At 44.5% G+C, this 18,360-nt stretch overlaps 1 protein-coding gene across 2 annotated transcripts in view; it reads left to right on the forward strand.

Moving 5' to 3' along the window:
• LOC126095032 (torso-like protein) overlaps positions 1-15,659 on the forward strand; it is a 525,311-nt gene extending 509,652 nt beyond the window's left edge. For both annotated transcript variants that reach the window (XM_049909694.1, XM_049909695.1), the window contains 2 exons: positions 10,102-10,425; positions 14,657-15,659. In XM_049909694.1, the coding sequence (XP_049765651.1) occupies positions 10,102-10,425; positions 14,657-14,728 (396 nt within the window). In that variant the 3' untranslated portion in view covers positions 14,729-15,659. The remainder of the gene's footprint in view (positions 1-10,101; positions 10,426-14,656) is intronic.
• Positions 15,660-18,360: the final 2,701 nt, after the last annotated feature.

Below are 18,360 nucleotides of genomic sequence, written 5' to 3' on the forward strand. Positions count from 1 at the left end.
GTTCGCGTGTTCGTCTAGTGTAGACACAGAGGGTGGCGGCGTCCGGCGTTAGTTTCGCCTCTTGCTGACGCCCGCTGCGTATGCAGCCGCTCCCGTTACTGCTTAGCGGGAAGCATGCATGCACCACGCGCAGTGGCAACTCACGCGTGCGCCTGGACGCTCGAAATGCAAGCAGTGGGCGTGTGCGGTAAACTGAGGGCGGCAGCTCAAGTACTCTGTGGTAGAATGTTTCGAGGTGACAGTGGTAACAGTTTGGTATTTTGCGAAATGTGAGAGGAATCCGAAGGAAGTTTCCATACATGAATGAACTTGTGGCTCTGAGCACTATGGGACTTAACTTCTGAGGTCATAAGTCCCCTAGAACCTAGAACTTAGAACTATTTAAACCTAACTAACCTAAGGACATCACACACATCCATGCCCGAGGCAGGATTCGAACCTGCGACCGTACCGGTCGCGCGGTTCGAGACTATAGCGCCTAGAACCGCCCAGCCACCCCTGCCGGCGCTTCATTAAAAGATTTCTTCGTGGTATAACAGAATAACGAAATTACCGAAATAATTGAGCTCATGAACGAATAAGTGAGATGCAAAAATCGTTAATTTTTGAGCTGTCCTCGAGACAGCTTCAAAGAGCAGGACATAAAAAAATTTAAAAGAAACCGCGCTCATTAAGCACGTTATTTTTCGAAGGGTGGCGAAAATCGAAGTAATTTGTCGCTGCTGTGAATACATAGGAAAACATACTGGTAGCACCACCGTATTGCTACTTATTTCTTCGCCCATACAGTGAATGCTACTCGAATATGCACATTCGTAAAGGCCTAACTCAACGGACATAGCACGAATCGCTTGGTTAAAATTTTCGTAATCAGTAACCTTGCCGGCCGCGGTGGTCTAGCGGTTCTAGGCGCTCAGTCCGGAGCCGCGCGACTGCTACGGTCGCAGGTTCGAATCCTGCCTCGGGCATGGATGTGTGTGATGTCCTTAGGTTACTTAGGTTTAAGTAGTTCTAAGTTCTAGGGGACTGATGACCATAGATGTTAAGTCCCATAGTGCTCAGAGCCGTTTGAACCATTTTTTTCGGTAACCTTCACGATGGCCTGTTTACAATAGGTTTAGCCGGCCACGGTGGCCGTGCGGTTCTAGGCGCTGCAGTCCGGAACCGCGGGACTGCTACGGTCGCAGGTTCGAATTCTGCCTCGGGCATGGATGTGTGTGATGTCCTTAGGTTAGTTAGGTTTAAGTAGTTCTAAGTTCTAGGTTCTAGGGGACTGATGACCTAAGGTGTTAAGTCCCATAGTGCTCAGAGCCATTTGAACCATTACAATAGGTTTGTAGACTTTTGTCGTGGTTGTGCTTCCGTCAGCCATGAATTTCGTGAAGGTCGATCGAACTAGTTTGTTGTTCCAAAAAACACTGATCCAGCACGCAGTAAGATTGAAGGTGATCGGCATATGATAACATAAAGTGAGACAGGGACGTTGTTAGGAATATTCAGGACTGGAGAACATTCGATTCTACGTTGATATTTAGCTGCGAAAAAGACCTGCTCCCCGTGGATCCCGCACAGTTTGACTTGCGCTTCAGGCTAAGATCGTGTCTGTTGGTGTAAGATAGGAACAGGAGACGAAACTTGAGTATGCTCATACGAGCCGCAAACTGAGCAGCAGTCAATTGTGTGGGCGTTCCAAGACCCTGCGAAACGAATAAAAGAACAGTTCATCGTATCGCGACATTGCTGCTCGCGTTGGTCGAGATCCAATGACTGTTAGCAGAATATGGAATCGGTGGGTTCAGCAGGGTAATACGGAACGCCGTTCTGGATCCCAACGGCCTCGTATCACTGGCAGTCAAGATGACAGGCATTTTATACGCTTGGCTGTAACGGATCGTACAGTCATGTCTCGATCCCTGAGTCAACAGATGGGGACGTTTGCAAGACAACAGTTCGACGACGTTTGCAGCAGCATGGACTATCAGCTCGGAGACCATGGCTGCGGTTACCCTTGACGCTGCATCACAGACAGGAGCGCCTGCGATGGTGTACTCAACGACGAACCTGGATGCACGAATGGCAAAACGTCATTTTTTCGGATGAATCCAGGTTCTGTTTAGAGCATCATGATGGTCGCATCCGTGTTTGGCGACATCGCGGTGAACGCACATTGGAAGCGTGTATTCGTCATCGCCATACTGGCGTATCGCCCGGAGTGATGGTATGGGGTGCCATTGGTTAAACGTCTCGGTCATCTCTTGTTCCCATTGACGGCGCTTTGAACAGTGAACGTTGCATTTCAGATGTGTTACGATCCGTGGCTCTACTCTTCATTAGATCCCTGCGAAACCCTACATTTCAGCAGGATAATGCACAATCGCATGTTGCAGGTCCTGTACTGGCCTTTCAGGATACAGAAAATGTTCGACTGCTGTCCTGACCAGCACATTCTGTAGATCTTTCACCAATTGAAAACGTCTGGTCAATGGTGGCCGAGCAACTGGCTCGTCACAATACGCAAGTCACTACTCTTGATGAACTGTGGTATCGTGTTGAAGCTGCATGGCCAGCTGTACGTGTACACGCCATCCAAGCTCTGTTTGACTCAATGGCCAGGCGTATCAAGGGCGTTATTACGGCCAGATGTGGTGGTTCTGGGTACTGATTTCTCAGGATCTAGGCATCCAAATTGCGTGAAAATGGAATCACAAGTCAGTTCTAGTATAATATATTTGCCCAATGAATACACGTTTATCATCTGCATTTCTTCTTCGTGTAGCAATTTTAATGGCCAGTAGTGTAAGAAGACGCCGTGAGAATACGAAGTTCACAACGATGAAGCGATTTGTACCGAAAGAAAATTTATTGTTTTTTGGAAAAATATCTTAAATGGTGGTTCCACCTGTCGTGAAACTTGTTGATATGAGAGTGCCTCTTGCTGGAGGTACTGTGCCGGCCGGGGTGACCAAGCGGTTGTAGGCGCTACACTATGGAACCGCGCGACCGTGCGGTCGCAGGTTCAAATCTTGCCTCGGGCATGGATGTGTGTGATGTCCTTAGGTTAGTTAGGTTTAAGTAGTTATAAGTTCTAGGGGACTGATGACCTCAGAGTCCCATAGTGCTCAGAGCCATTTGAACCATTTTTGAGGTACTGTGAGACTGTTCAAGCGACTGGCAGAAGACGCGTGTACACTGAGATGAGTGAGATAGCTACAGGGGATAGGCAAAATAATGTTACCAGTGGTAGCAATGGGATGGCTGTGTTTGGCGGTCAACAACGCAGGTAAGCCAAGTGTCGCACTGGACTGTGTGTGTTCAGTACGGACCAGGCATCAGTGGAGCTTGTTTAAGAGTAGTACACACTTCGTATTTGCATTCAGAGGCAGAGGTCGACGTGCAGTGAAAGACCTAACAGAGTTGTAAACAGGGAAGATTGTGGGGGCTCGATTAGCTGGAGCATCAGTAACCAAGAAAGCCAACTTGTTGAATGTTTCAAGATCAACTGCTTCAGCAGTCATGACAGCCTACACGAAACATCAAAAGACATTAAGAGGAATTGTGTCAAAACAACACGAAGGCGCTAAAATGACTGTTGATCTCAATAGCCATCTTCGAGACCACGTATCTATCGACATTGTCCGCCGAGAACTCCATAAAGCGAATATTCGTGGGCGATCTGCCATACGGAAACTATTAGTGACGACAACCAACGGAAAGAAGCGTAAAACATGGTGTCAGGAGCGTAAACCGTGGACGGCTGATCAGTGGAAACACGTCGTATGATCCGTCGAGTCAACGTTTTCGTTATTTCCAACATCGGGCCGGGTTTACGTCTGGAGTGCGCCAAAACAAACCTGCAATCCTGATTGCTTGATTCCAGCGGTTAAGCATGGAGGTGAAAGTGTGACGGTGTGGGTAGCCGTATCATGCTTTTGTGCTGCTCCCATCACTACTCTCAAAGACCGTGTTACAGCCAACGATTATGTGAACATTTCAGGTGATCAGGTGCACCGCGTGATTCAGATGTTCCCCAACAATGATGCCATTTTTCAGTACGATACTACACCCATTCACACAGCCGCGACAGTACAATGGTGTTATGAATAGCATGCAACTGAACTGCAGCGTCTTCCAGCACAGTCCCCGGACTTGAACATTATGGAAGCCTTGTGGGCGGTACTGGGGAACAGACCCCGGAGCAGATTTCCCCCTCCCCCGTCACTACAGGAGTTTGAAGAGGTTCTGATCGGAAAGTGGCTTAGTTCCACTGGAGACTGACTGTACATGCCAGTATTCCAGGAAGAATCGCAGCTGTATTACGGGCAAATGGGGGTCCAACCCCTTCTCAATAAATCATTCCCAAGTAAGTACAGCTGTTGACATTGTCCCCTGTAGCTACTGGCTGCCCGCCGGCCGGCTATTACTGTGACGCAACACGGGCGGCACTTTCACGCCTTGGGCAAGCGCGCCCCGCCGCCACTGCCGCACCACTTCGCTGGTGATTCCGCTGGAGCAGACGGCAGGCAGGCGCTATTCGGCTGCGTACGCTCGCATTCTCGCAACTTCCCCTCTTTACGTAACCAGGGTCCTGCTTCCCATGTAGCCGGCGTCGCACCGTATCAGCGTGGAGCCGTTCCAGATCTCTGGAAAGGTATTGTCTCCAGTCTCGCATATTCGAGCCCTGTTATTGCGCCGAGAAAGTGAATTAGTGTATGGAAATGGAGAGTCTCGGACGCAATACACGTAGATGGCCTAGCAGCTTTTACTTTTTCATTTCCCTATACAGCATTTGACTATTCGTCACACGAATTTCTCGCCCAGCGCGAAGTCCCAGGCGACTGGAAGAAAGCGCAGGTGACTCCAGCATATACACTACTGGCCATTAAAATTGCTACACCACGAAGATGATGTGCTACAGACACGAAATTAACCGACAGGAAGAAGATCCTGTGATATGCAAATGATTAGCTTTTCAGAGCATTCCGACAACGCTGGCGCCGGTGGCGACACCTACAGCGTGCTGACACGTGGAGAGTTTCCTACCGATTTCTCATACACAAACAGCAGTTGACCGGCGTTGCCTGGTGAAACGTTGTTGTGATGCCTCGTGTACGGAGGAGAAATGCGTACCATCACGTTTCCGACTTTCATAAAGGTCGGACTGTAGCCTATCGCTAATGCGGTTCATCGTATCGCGACATTGCTGCTCGCGTTGGTTGAAATCCAATGACTGTTAGCAGAATATGGAATCGGTGGGTTGAGGACGGTAATACGGAACGCCGTGCTGGATCCCAACGGCCTCGTATCACTAGCAGTCGAGATGACAGGCATCTTATCCGCATGGCTGTAACTGATCGTGCAGCCACGACTCGATCCCTGAGTGAACAGATGGGGACGTTTCCAAGACAACAACCATCTGCACGAACAGTTCGACTACGTTTGCAGCAGCATGGACTATCAGCTCGGAGACCATGGCTGCGGTTACCCTTGACGCTGCATCACAGACAGGAGCGCATGTGATTGTGTACTCAACGACGAACCTGGGTGCACGAATGGCAAAACGTCATTTTTTCGGATGAATCCACGTTCTGTTTACAGCATCATGACGATCGCATCCGTGTTTGGCGACATCGCGGTGAATGCACATTGGAAGCGTGTATTCGTCATCGCCATACTGGCGTATCACCCGGATTGACGGTATGGGGTGCCATTGGTTACACGTCTCGGTCACCTCTTGTTCCCATTGACGGCAATTTGAACAGAGGACGTTACATTTCAGATGTGTTTCGACCCGTGGCTCTACCCTTCATTGGATCCCTGCGAAACCCTACATTTCAGCAGGATAATGCACGATCGCATATTGCAGGTCCAGTATGGGCCTTTCAGGATACAGAAAATGTTCGACTGCTGCCCTGACCAGCACATTCTCCAGATCTCTCACCAATAGAAAACGTTTGGCCAATGGTGGCCGAGCAACTGACTCGTCACAATACGCAAGTCACTACTCTTGATGAACTGTGGTATCGTGTTGAAGCTGCATGGGCAGCTGTACCTGTACACGCCATCCAAGCTCTGTTTGACTCAATGCCCAGGCGTATCAAGGCCGTTATTACGGCCAGAGGTGGTTGTTCTGGGTACTGATTTCTCAGGATCTATGCACCCAAATTGCGTGAAAATGTAATCACATGTCAGTTCTAGTATAACATATTTGCGTGAAAATGCAATCACACGTCAGTTCTAGTATAATATATTTGCCCAATGAATACCCGTTTATCATCTTCATTTCTTCTTGGTGTGGCAATTTTAATGGCCAGTAGTGTAAGAAGGATAAAATGACGGACGCACAACATTACAGACCAATATCCCTAGCTTTGATTTGCTGCACAATCGCTGAACATACTCTCATTTGGCATCAGAGAGAAGGGGTTCGTCAGCAGTGCCCCAGTGAAATGTGGCAGGACTGCTGTTGTTCTGTGTATACATAAGTGATATGGCGGAGATCGTGGGCAGCAATCTGTGATAGTTTGTTGATAATGGAGTGGAGTACAGGAAGGTGTTGTCGTTGAGTGACTCTAGAAGGATACATGATGACTTACACAAAATGTCTAGTTGGTGCGACGAATGGCAGCTACCTCTCAATGCCGGAAAAGTAAGTTAATGCGAATGTGTAGGAAAAACAAAGCCACAAAGTTCGGATGCAGAATTAGTAGTGTCCTGCTTGACACAGTCATGCTCTTTAAATATCTGGGGCTGACGTTGCAAAGCGATATGAAATGGGACGAGCACGTGAGGACAATGATGGGGAAGGCGGAAGGTCGACTTCGGTTTATTGGGCGAATTTTAGGAAAGTGCATTTCATTTGTAAAGGAGGCTGCATACGAGACGCTAGTGCGACCTGTTCTTGAATATTGCTTTAGTGTTTGGGTTCCGTAGCAGGTCGGATTGAAGGAAGACGTCGAAGCAATTCAGAGGCGAGCTGCTAGATATGTTACCGGTAGGTTCGGACAACACGGAGATGCTTCAGGAACTGAAATGGGAATCCATCGAGGGACGCCGACGGTCTTTTCGAGCAACAGTATCGAGACTGTTGACACGATGGAAATTAAGAGCAAGAACGAGTAGTAAATAATAATCTCTTCATACCTTGGAGCATCTAACATGGAGGAGCTGGCTTCAAACCAACGTACCGGGTAAGTATGTAGCACCATCTCCCAGTATTATACCTCCATGAGAAATACGATGCTTGTAAGTCAAAGAGCATCACCAGCTTAAACTGAGAATCAACGATACAGAAGACTGACGTATATGTTTTTATATCTTCAAAACTTTTTGGCTTAGACCGACGGTAGAGCTCTAAAATCCTGAGTACGCTGAAGGCTGTTCATGTTCAGAATCAGGGTGGTTGCGTCGTTCGCTCGCACCAGAAATTAACCTTTTCTCGTTGCAGTCTCACATTTTATAGTAATGGATTTTGTGTTATTCTCTCTCGGGTTCTTCGGCCGACGTTCATCTAATGATTTTACTGACGTTTCGCTAGCATGAGTGGCTGGCATTGTAAAAGCTTCACCCTCCATTGTCGGTGGTGAACTCCAGCCGAGCTTGCGGCCGCAGACTATATGTACCTGGCACGCCAACGCCCGAGGGCTTCTCCGCCGTCATTTCCGGTGCGGTTTTCCTCTTGATACCTGCGACGGTCGTTCGGTGCAGTACGGGAAGCCAGGATCCGTTTACCTTAAGGGTTTCCTCTTTCTTGTTGAAACTGTTCACGTGTTTTTGTATTTCTACAGCTTCTCTGCCGGCCGGAGTGGCCGAGCGGTTATAAGCGCCACATACCGGAACCGCGCGACCGCTACGGTCGCAGGTTCCAATCCTGCCTCGGGCATGGATGTGTGTGATGTCCTTTAGTTAGGTTTAGTAGTTCTAAGTTCTAGGGCACTGATGACCTCAGGAGTTAAGTCCCATAGTGGTCAGAGCCATTTGAACCATTTGAACAGCTTCTCTGAACAAGCGCGTGTGATAGTGCTTCTCTACAGCCAGAACTTCCGTGTCAGCAAATTTTATTACGTGGTCGGTCTCACTCAGTGCGTGCTTTGCCACGGCCGATTTCTCCACGTGCCCCAAGCTGCAATGTCGCTTATGTTCTTTGATCCTGGTGCTGATTGATAGCCGGCCGTTGTGGCCGAGCGGTTCTAGGCGCTTCAATGTGGAATCACGCGACGGCTACGGTCGCAGGTTCGAAACCTGCCTCGGGCATGGATGTGTGTGATGTCCTTAGGTTAGTTAGGTTTAAGTAGTTCTAAGTTCTAGGGCACTGATGACCTCAGATGTTAAGTCCCATAGTGCTCAGAGCCATTTGAACCATTTTTTTGCTGATTGATAGTCCAATCCAATCTTTCCGACATAAACTTTCCGCATGTGCATGGTATACGATATATTCCTGACATTACAAGTGGGTCCGTTTTCTCCTTTGCCGATGTAAGACACTCTTTGATCTCCCCTGTCGGTTTGAAAATCATCTTTACGCCATTTTTGAGCAGTATACGGCCTATTCTGCCCGTCACTCTGGGAGTGTATGGCAGAAAGGCATTTGTTTTTCTGGTTCCTTACTTTGCCGAGTGTTTGGCTCTATTACACTTCTAATATAATTTGTGGAGTACCCATTGCTCCTCAAAACACTTTCCAGGTGTTGCATTTCGCGTCTGAGGTGCTGCTGCTCACATATTCGTCCTGCTCGCGTTGCGAGCGTATTAATCGTGCCTCTTTTCTGGCTCGGGTGGTGGTTTGATATTTTGTGCAGGTATCGGTCCGCGTGTGTCGGTTTTCGATACACGCTGCGTCCCAGGTTTTCGCCATCCCTTGTGACCAGCACATCTAGAAATGGCAGTTTTTTTGTCCTTTCTACTTCCATGGTAAATTTTATGATGGCATGGAGGCTGTTCGAGTGTCTTAAGGAAGTCACAGCGCTGTTCTTCACCATGGCTCCACACAGCGAAAGTATCATCGACGTATCTGTACCACACCTTGGGTTTGTAAGTCGCCAAGTCCAGTGCCTGTGCTTCGAATTGTTCCACGAAGATGTTGGCCACCATTGGACTAAGAGGACTACCCGTGGCGACGCCTTTCAGCTGTTCGTAGAAATCGCCATTCCACGTGAAACAGCTCGTGGTGAGACATGCACGGAAGAACTTTGTGATGTATTGCGGGAAAATGGAACCGATGTGCTCCAGAGCTTTGTCGATCTAAAGCGCCAGTTGGACGAAATTTGGCACAATATCCCTCAGGAGGACATCCCAACTACCCTGTCAATCAGTGCAAAGCTTGTATAAGGGCCAGAGGTGGACCAACGCGTTGTTGACTTGCTCGATTTGAAGCTCTCTCTCTTTAATAAATTATACAATTTTTAATAGGTTTGTTTAGAAATAACTAGATCTTCTGCTACCAGTCACGATTTTTCTTTATTTTACTATTCGCACGACGCGTTTCGAGAAATAATTCCCATTTTCAAGTGCGTTTTTTGGTGTGTATTAAGCCATTTCTTTTGATGTTGTCAGCGTGTGTGTGTGTCTGCTTCATTTTGTTGACTTTTACTGTAATGCATAAAAATCGCGTTTCTTATGTATTACAGTAAAAGTCAACAAAATGAAGCAGACTCACACACACTGACAACATCAAAAGAAATGGCTTAATACACACCAAAAAACGCACTTGAAAATGGGAATTATTTCTCGAAACGCGTCGTGCGAGTAGTAAAATAAAGAAAAATCGTGACTGGTAGCAGAAGATTTATTTATTTTTACACAAACCTATTGTATCTACGGTCGCAGGCTTTCAAAAACCATTTATAATGGATCAAATCAGATATACAATTTTTATGAAATTGCAATCATTTGTTTGTCTGTACGTGCACATCACATCTATCGATTTCCAAAATTTCTTCGTTGTGCGTCTTTTTTTGAATGTGTAAAGACAAAGGGACCACTCGTGACAAGCTAGTCTCACTGCACTAGTAACACGCCAGGGCTACTGCAGTAGACTCACTTGTGGACCGGGGAGAGGTGGCGATCTGTAACAGAGAGTTAGTGCTGACTCGACGCGCCGTTGCAGGTGTTCGTGTTCACGCCGCAGATCTACCGGCGCATCAAGCAGCTGCTGAAGACGCAGGGCGTGTCGGACTTCAGCAACGAGGAGCTGTCCAACTACTTCTCGCCGTGGTACGCGGAGCACATCGGCGCCATCCAGTCGGCGAGCGGCAACGCGACGGTGGAGGCGTGGGCGGCCGACAACCTGCGCCAGCACTTCTACTTCCTGGCCTACTCGAGCCTGCTCAAGCTGCACGGCAACGCGCCGCTGCTGCGCCGGCTGGACGGGCTGCTGCGCGAGGAGGCGCTGCTGCAGCTGGACCTGCGCACGCTCGCGCCCGCCTTCCAGGTGGGGACTCTTCTGACTGCCGCGCGGCCAGTGTGGCATTCTGCGCTGTAGCAAAGCTTGCAACTGAGGTCATACGATGTTAACAGATGTCTGTGCTTTTCTGCCATTGCAACTATACATTTTATATCCTCTCTGCCTTGTCCTTCATTAGACCTGTTGCTGCCCAAGTACCAAAATCATCTACTACTTTAAGTGTCTCATTTCCTAATCTAATTCCCACAGCATCACCTGCATCTACATCTGCATGACTACTCTGCAATTCACATTTAAGTGCTTGGCAGAGGGTTCATCGAACCACAATCATACTATCTCTCTACCATTCCACTCCCGAACAGCGCGCGGGAAAAACGAACACCTAAACCTTTCTGTTCGACCTCTGATTTCTCTTATTTTATTTTGATGATCATTCTTACCTATGTAGGTTGGGCTCAACAAAATATTTTCGCATTCGGAAGAGAAAGTTGGTGACTGAAATTTCGTAAATAGATCTCGCCGCGACGAAAAACGTCTTTGCTTTAATGACTTCCATCCCAATTCGCGTATCGTATCTGCCACACTCTCTCCCCTATTACGTGATAATACAAAACGAGCTGCCCTTTTTTTGCACCCTTTCGATGTCCTCCGTCAATCCCACCTGGTAAGGATCCCACACTGCGCAGCAATATTCTAACAGAGGACGAACGAGTGTAGTGTAAGCTGTCTCTTTAGTTAACTTGTTGCATCTTCTAAGTGTCCTGCCAATGAAACGCAACCTTTGGCTCACCTTACCCACAATATTATCTATGTGGTCTTTCCAACTGAAGTTGTTCGTAATTTTAACACCCAGGTACTTACTTGAATTGACAGCCTTGAGAATTGTACTATTTATCGAGTAATCGAATTCCAACGGATTTCTTTTGGAACTCATGTGGATCACCTCACACTTTTCGCTATTTAGCGTCAACTGCCACCTGCTACACCATACAGCAATCTTTTCTAAATCACTTTGCAACTGATACTGGTCTTCGGATGACTTGACTAGACGGCAAATTACAGCATCATCTGCGAACAACCTAAGAGAACTGCTCAGATTGTCACCCAGGTCATTTATATAGATCAGCAGAGGTCCCAGGACGCTTCCCTGGGGAACACCTAATATCACTTCAGTTTTACTCGATGATTTGCCGTCTATTACTACGAACTGCGACCTTCCTGACAGGAAATCACGAATCCAGTCGCACAACTGAGACAATACCCCTTAGGCCCGCAGCTTGATTAGAAGTCGCTTCTGAGGAACGGTGTCAAAAGCTTTCCGCAAATCTAGAAGTACGGAATCAACTTGAGATCCCCTGTCGATAGCGGCCATTACTTCGTGCGAATAAAGAGCTAGCTGCGTTGCACAAGAACGATGTTTTCTGAAACCGTGCTGATTACGTATCAATAGATCGTTCCCTTCGAGGTGATTCATAATGTTTGAATACAGTATATGTTCCAAAACCCTACTGCAAACCGACGTCAATGATGTAGGTCTGTAGTTCGATGGATTACTCCTACTACCCTTCTGCGCAATTTTCCAATCTGTACGTACAGATCTATCGAGCGGTTGTATATGATTGCTAATTGCTGATTCAATTTGACTACATTCCATTGTGTGGTGTGCGTACTGTAAGGCCTTCAGTACACACACCATCAGATTATTTGACTGGTCGCTCTAATGAAGTAGTCGAGTGTCAGAAATATGTCTCGTGGTCTTATCGTGGCGTGTTTATCTTCTGCCGTTAGGTCAGACGATAGAAATGCCACTTGCACGCTTAGAGTAGCAGATTGACGGTGTCCAACTTTAAATAGAACTTGATTAATTTTCACACACATTTATTAAAATAATAAAAAGCCATAGACATTAGGTAATTTGATCTAGGATGCTATTTACAACTGACATTCTGAAGTTCCTTTGGTCTTGGTACGTTAATCTTATTCTCACATATCTCTGACACTTGACAAAGTGTCTATACATTTATCTTCACGGCTATGTACAGGTATATGGTAATCTTGTTAGCTGCAGACTGACTATAGACTGGTACAGACTAATGCAGACTGGTACAGACTGATGCAGACTGATCGGAGGTCTGTACACTCCTTATAATACCTCGCGCGTTCAGGTATCACTGCACGAGTGTGATCCACGAGGAGAAAAGGTTCTACGTTAGCAGCAATCTCATTGGCTGCATTACATATTAATATGCGGATCAGCGGAAGCAGAATTTGGTCCGTGTTTAAGGCAGGCCATCTTGTAGTGCGGAGACGGACGAGCGCTTCGCCTGCGCTTTTGTGCTTAGCGGGGTGCGCTCTAGTGGGAAAGTTGTGTACACGCTGACTATGTGGAACTGTGTACACAACACATTGTCCATGTTTTTTTAATTTTTTTTTATGTTCATATTGTTTTGTCGTTTCAAGATACTGCCCATAACATTAAACAGTTCTTCCAAGTCCTTTGCTGTTTCTGTCAGATTTATGATGTCAGCAGATTTTTTTTTCTCTTCCCACTGATCTTTAATTTGTTCATCAAATTTTCCTTTCACTTCTTTTCTTGTTTACAAATTGAATAACATTGGTGGTAGGCTACAATCCTGCCTCACTCCCTTCTTAATCACTGCTTCCCATTCGTGTCCCTCGACTCTTATAACTGTCGTCTGGTTTCTGTAAAAGTTTTTAATAGGCTTTTGCTCTCTGTATTTTACCCTGCTACCTTCAGAATTTCAAAGAGAGTATTCCAGTCAACATTTTCATGAGCTTTCTCCAGGTCTATAAATGTTAAAAATATATGTTTGCCTTTCCTTTATCTATGTTCTAAGATAATTATTATGTTCAGTATTGCCATAAGTGTTCCTACATTTCTTTGGAATGCAAACTGATCTTCTCTGAGGTCAACTTGTACCACGTTTTCCATTCTTCTGTAAAGAATTCATGTCTTGTTTTGCAGCCATGATGTAGTAACCTGATAGACCAGTAATATTCACACCTGTCAGCAACTGCTTTCTTTGGAATTGGAATTGTTATGTTCTTCTCGAAGTCTGAGTGTATCTCACCTGCCTCATACATCCTGCACAGCATTTGGAAGAGTTATGGCACGGCTGGCTCTCCGAGGCTGTCATTAGTTCTGACAGGATGTCATCTACTCTGTGGGCTTTGTTTCAACTTAGGTATTTCAGTGCTCTGTCAAATTATTTTCACAGTATTATCTCCCATCTCCTCTTCATTTACTTCCTTTTCCGTTTCTGTAATATTGTTTTGAAGTTTATCTCCCTTTTATAGACCTTCTGGTTTCATTTGCTACATTTTTATATTTTCTCATTTCATCGATTAAATTCAGTATCTCCTGTGGTGTCCAAGGATTTCTAATAGGCCTTGTCTTTTTACCTATTTGATCCTCTACTGCCTTCACTGTTGCATCACTCAAAGCTACCCATTCGTCTTCTTTTCATATTCCTGTCCTCTGTTCTAGTCAGTCCTTGCTCAATGCTTCCATATTACTTATTTATGAAAAATTGAGTTTTCATTTGAAAGATTATAAGAGTTTTTGATTTAATGGTTGATAAAATACTATGAGATATTTTTGTACCAAAATATTATCAAGTGTGAAATACATGCCATTTGTGGTCGAGTTGAACAAGTGGAATTTATAGGATAATAACTTGTTTTAAAATAAAAAACAAAAATAATGTTCTGAAGTATTACAGAAAAACTTGGAAAGTGTGAAATTTAAATTTCCATTCAGTTCACCAATCCTAAAAGGCATTCCTTTTGTATGTCAGACTTGCAATTTTGGGTACAAAATAGCTGAAGAAAGGGTGAAATAACAATTTTTGTCAAACAAGTTAAGGATCGTAATTTACTGTTGATCAAAGATGGCCATAATTCTGGTTTGTTATAGTATAGAATTTCATCTTTGTAGTAAAACCGTGATAGCAACCTCAAGAGAATGACTAAATTGTAGAATACAAAAATTCAATATTGATAATTGCAGTTCAACAGGTGACTTTCAACCTCTCATACACCAAATTTCAATAATAACAAACTGCTGTTTCAAACATCACAACCGTCACTTGACAATAAGTTTTTTTTTTTTTTTTTTAATAAATGGCATGTCCAGTATAGTGAAAATATATATATATATCTCCAGTATATCATATCGATATGCAAAAGTTGAAACACTGATGCTTAAAAAAAAAATGTTGCCATCCCTTCTTTACAGGATGCTGCACGCCGCCAGTGGTTCCTCGAGGTTGTGGACAACTACCTCAAGCTGTGGGAGGTCAACATGTGACCGGGAGGTGAACACTCTCCCCCACCACCGCCCACGCCAGTGCCAGCAACCCCTGGCCGGAGCCGCGCCCGCTGCGGCCTCACAGTTCCTAGTTACAGAGCAGGCAGAGGTTTTCCTCCTCCCCGTGAGGGGGAGCGGCCCTGCTGGAGCCCATCTCGTGAAGACATACCTGCTGCGACACTGCAGTTCCCTCAGAGACTCGAAGAGAGTTCCAGCTTCCGGATTGTTTACCGGACAAGCTGGTCGAAATCCAAAGTGTAACTGTTGACACCGAGACTCGTCCTTTCACAGCCAGCACCTGTTATTGCAGCAGAACGATGGAGGTGTGTGTCCTGATGAAATGCGACATTTTGTGATATTTATGTAGCACAAAAATGGCTACCAGAAACTTTACGAGAAGTAAACTTTGAAGAAGAGCGACCTGCCTTATTTTTACTTTGACATATTCGTATCCAAGCTGTTTAAGCTTATATTTCAGTGCACTGCACTAGGTGAACAAAGACAAAGCGAATTAAAATTGTTCAACGGAGTGTGCTTTGAAAATATTATAGTGTATATTGTATATAACTGTTTTATAAGAAAAAATCATACTGGTATGTGTAATATGTTATGCATTCCAGCATGACAGGGAACTTCATCTTATGTACTTTAAGTACATATGTTGTAAAGTCCTTCAATTTTGTAGAGGCACTGTACAACTAAAAGTACAATCAAAAGACGTAAATAAATTGTATATTTTGATATGTACCTGCACATATTTAGTTTCTTAATTGAGATGCTTGCACTTCAATTGTGTTGCTTTCATAGAAGGATAATTCTGAGTATCTCAATTTTCAAAGGCAGTAATACAATACTGTCCGATTTGTCAAGCCTCACCACAGTCTGTGATGTAAACAATCCAACAAAAATAAAAAGTATGCAAGCAGTCTTATTATGATGTGTTTGGAATGTGATGAATGAACTGTGAAAATTGTGTACCCAAAGGTATATCTTTCATTACTTCACACAACACTCATGCCATAATCCATAATACTTCACTGTACTTTGTAACATAAATGTAATGAGAAAAAGAAAGTATGCTTTGTGATTTAGGCTCATATGGAAATGAATATCTGAGAAATTTCTGAGACTGCTTTTCATGGATGTTCATATGTACAGCATGGGCCTACAGATATAGATAAAGCTGGTTCACCATAAGGTCAACAGATGTCACAAGAATGCTAAAATCTCAAAATTGATGATGCTTTGGTGTATTGGTTCTCAGCACCTCAAATGTTTTTTTTATTTATAAAAAGTAATGGGGTGCATTATAAACAGCTGAAAGGCCCTGCCTTATTTGTTGTATTTAATAATTTGAGATTACACTGCAAACAATTGGCCTAAAGTAAAGTGGTTCCTCATGAATCACAAAAAAATTAATTACACAGCTATCTTTCAAAAGACAATATGATGATCTTTATGTAAGGTCATCTTAAAATGGTTAATTTATGACTAGAATGAATGAAGCACCCAACAATAAGCCAGGGTTACTGGCCTATGCAGATGCAATGGAGTACTACAGGGTGACCCACATAAAACTGTATGCCTCATGCCCGAAATTTGAGTAACAATGAACTAACTAAAATAGAGCAGATAATAAAAACATTAAAAATATGTAGTTACCTGTTTAAAAGAGGTGCTGGAAGTGGTGGCCAAGTACATCCAGGCATGTCTGACTTTGTGTGATGTTGCTTTTGTGTGATGTTACACACAGTAATTCTGCAGATGTGATGTTAATTTCTCTAATAACATGTCATTTAAGATTATCTACTGCACAAGGATTGGCAGCATATGCTTCACTTTTTAGTGTGCCCCACGATAAAAAACACACAATGTTGTATCCAGGTGTCTTGGGGCCCAAAGGCCTCTACTGACAAGTCTGTCTCCAGGGAACATGTTGGTGATGTGTGTCATACTTTGGCTGGATGTGTGAGTGGTCGCTCCATCTTGTTGGAATACCGCACACAGCTTCTCTGCATCTGTCAATTGTGCATAGAAAGAGTCAAAGTATCCCCATGACCACCACTATTCAAAACCTATAAAAGAAATAAAGAGCTTTAGGATCCATTCAGAATGTGTGGAGGAACAAGTGACCAACAGTGTGGACCCCTGTAACTGTAGACAGAATTCGTGTGGACATTATGAGAAGTCCCCACAAGTTGTTTAAGGTGTAACTGAAATATACTGGGCCAATAGTGCACATGCAGACAGCAAACACCAAACACCTATTTTCTCCGAGTGGAGAGGTTCTCCGTGCAGGCCAATATCTGCAATTGTAGGAGTTTACATAACCTGACAAATGAAACAAGGCCTCATCTGACATGAAGTAAAGCAAGGGATCCAAGTAACAGCAGTTGATGTTAATAGCCAGTTACAGTAATCAACTTGTTTTTCCTGATACTCGAATTTCAACTCTTGTGTTTCACTCCAATAACAGGCTTTTAATTTCATATCTTTTATTGCATGATGACATGACATACAAGATATAACCTCTTACCAACTTGTGGGGACTTCTCATAATGTCCACGCAAATTCTGTCTGCAGTTACAGGGGTCATCACTGTTGGTCACTTGTTCCTCAGCAGATTCTGAATGGATCCTAAAGCTCCTTATTTCTTTTACAGGTTTTGAATAGTGTTGGTGATGGGGATACTTTGGGTGAAATGTTCCTCTACATTCCTCGATAGAGTCTGTCTTTATGTATCACTTCACAATATAAATTTGCTGTTCCAATGCAAACTGTACCATTTCTGTAACAAATCAGCAATACCAGCTCCTCACAACAACTGGTTTCTTATAGTACAGAATCTCATCTTTGTAGTAAACCTGCTATAGCTAGTTCATGAAAATGACTGTCAACAACTGATGCCTGAACACATAGCTGCAGTTAATTTTCTGATAAAATACAGTATAGCCAACTTTTGAGACAGTGTTGCCACTTGACAAGCAATTCGACTAGAGGTGATTATCTGTATATGAGGTGTACCAGTTTTATGTGCGACACCCTGTATAACCTAAATGTAAGATTATATATGTACACTGCTTACTCCATAATACCTATTTGCTACATTTACATACAGAACAACTCCTGGAGGATCTAAAACAAATGTTGGAAACAGATTCCTGCTGACAAGCTTACATGTTATTGTCTGAATTGATTTTTAAAGAGGGTCAAATCTACATCTGCGCCTATTCTCTGCAAACCACAGTGGAAGAGCATGGCAGAGTGTATGTCCCATTGTACCAGTTATGAGGGTTTCTTTCCATTCACGTATGGAGCGTGGGAAGAATGATTGTTTGAATGCCTCAGTCAGTGCTGTAATTATTCTAATCTTTTCCTCATGATCCCTCTATGAGCAATAGATAGGGAGCTGTAGTGTATTCCCAGAGTCATCATTTAAAGCTGGTTAGTGAAATGTTGTTAGTAGATTTTTAGGGAAAGCGTATGTCTATCTACAAGAGTCTGCCAGTTCAGTTTCTTCAGCATGTCTGTGACTGTCTCCCATGGGCCAAACAAATCTGTGGCTTTCCCAGCTGATTTCAATCAGTGCTGTCTCACAGCTGATGTCTGTAATTCCTTCTCGTCTTAACTCA

Source organism: Schistocerca cancellata, chromosome 8 (assembly GCF_023864275.1).
Source record: "Schistocerca cancellata isolate TAMUIC-IGC-003103 chromosome 8, iqSchCanc2.1, whole genome shotgun sequence".
Taxonomy (NCBI): Eukaryota; Metazoa; Arthropoda; class Insecta; order Orthoptera; family Acrididae; genus Schistocerca; species Schistocerca cancellata.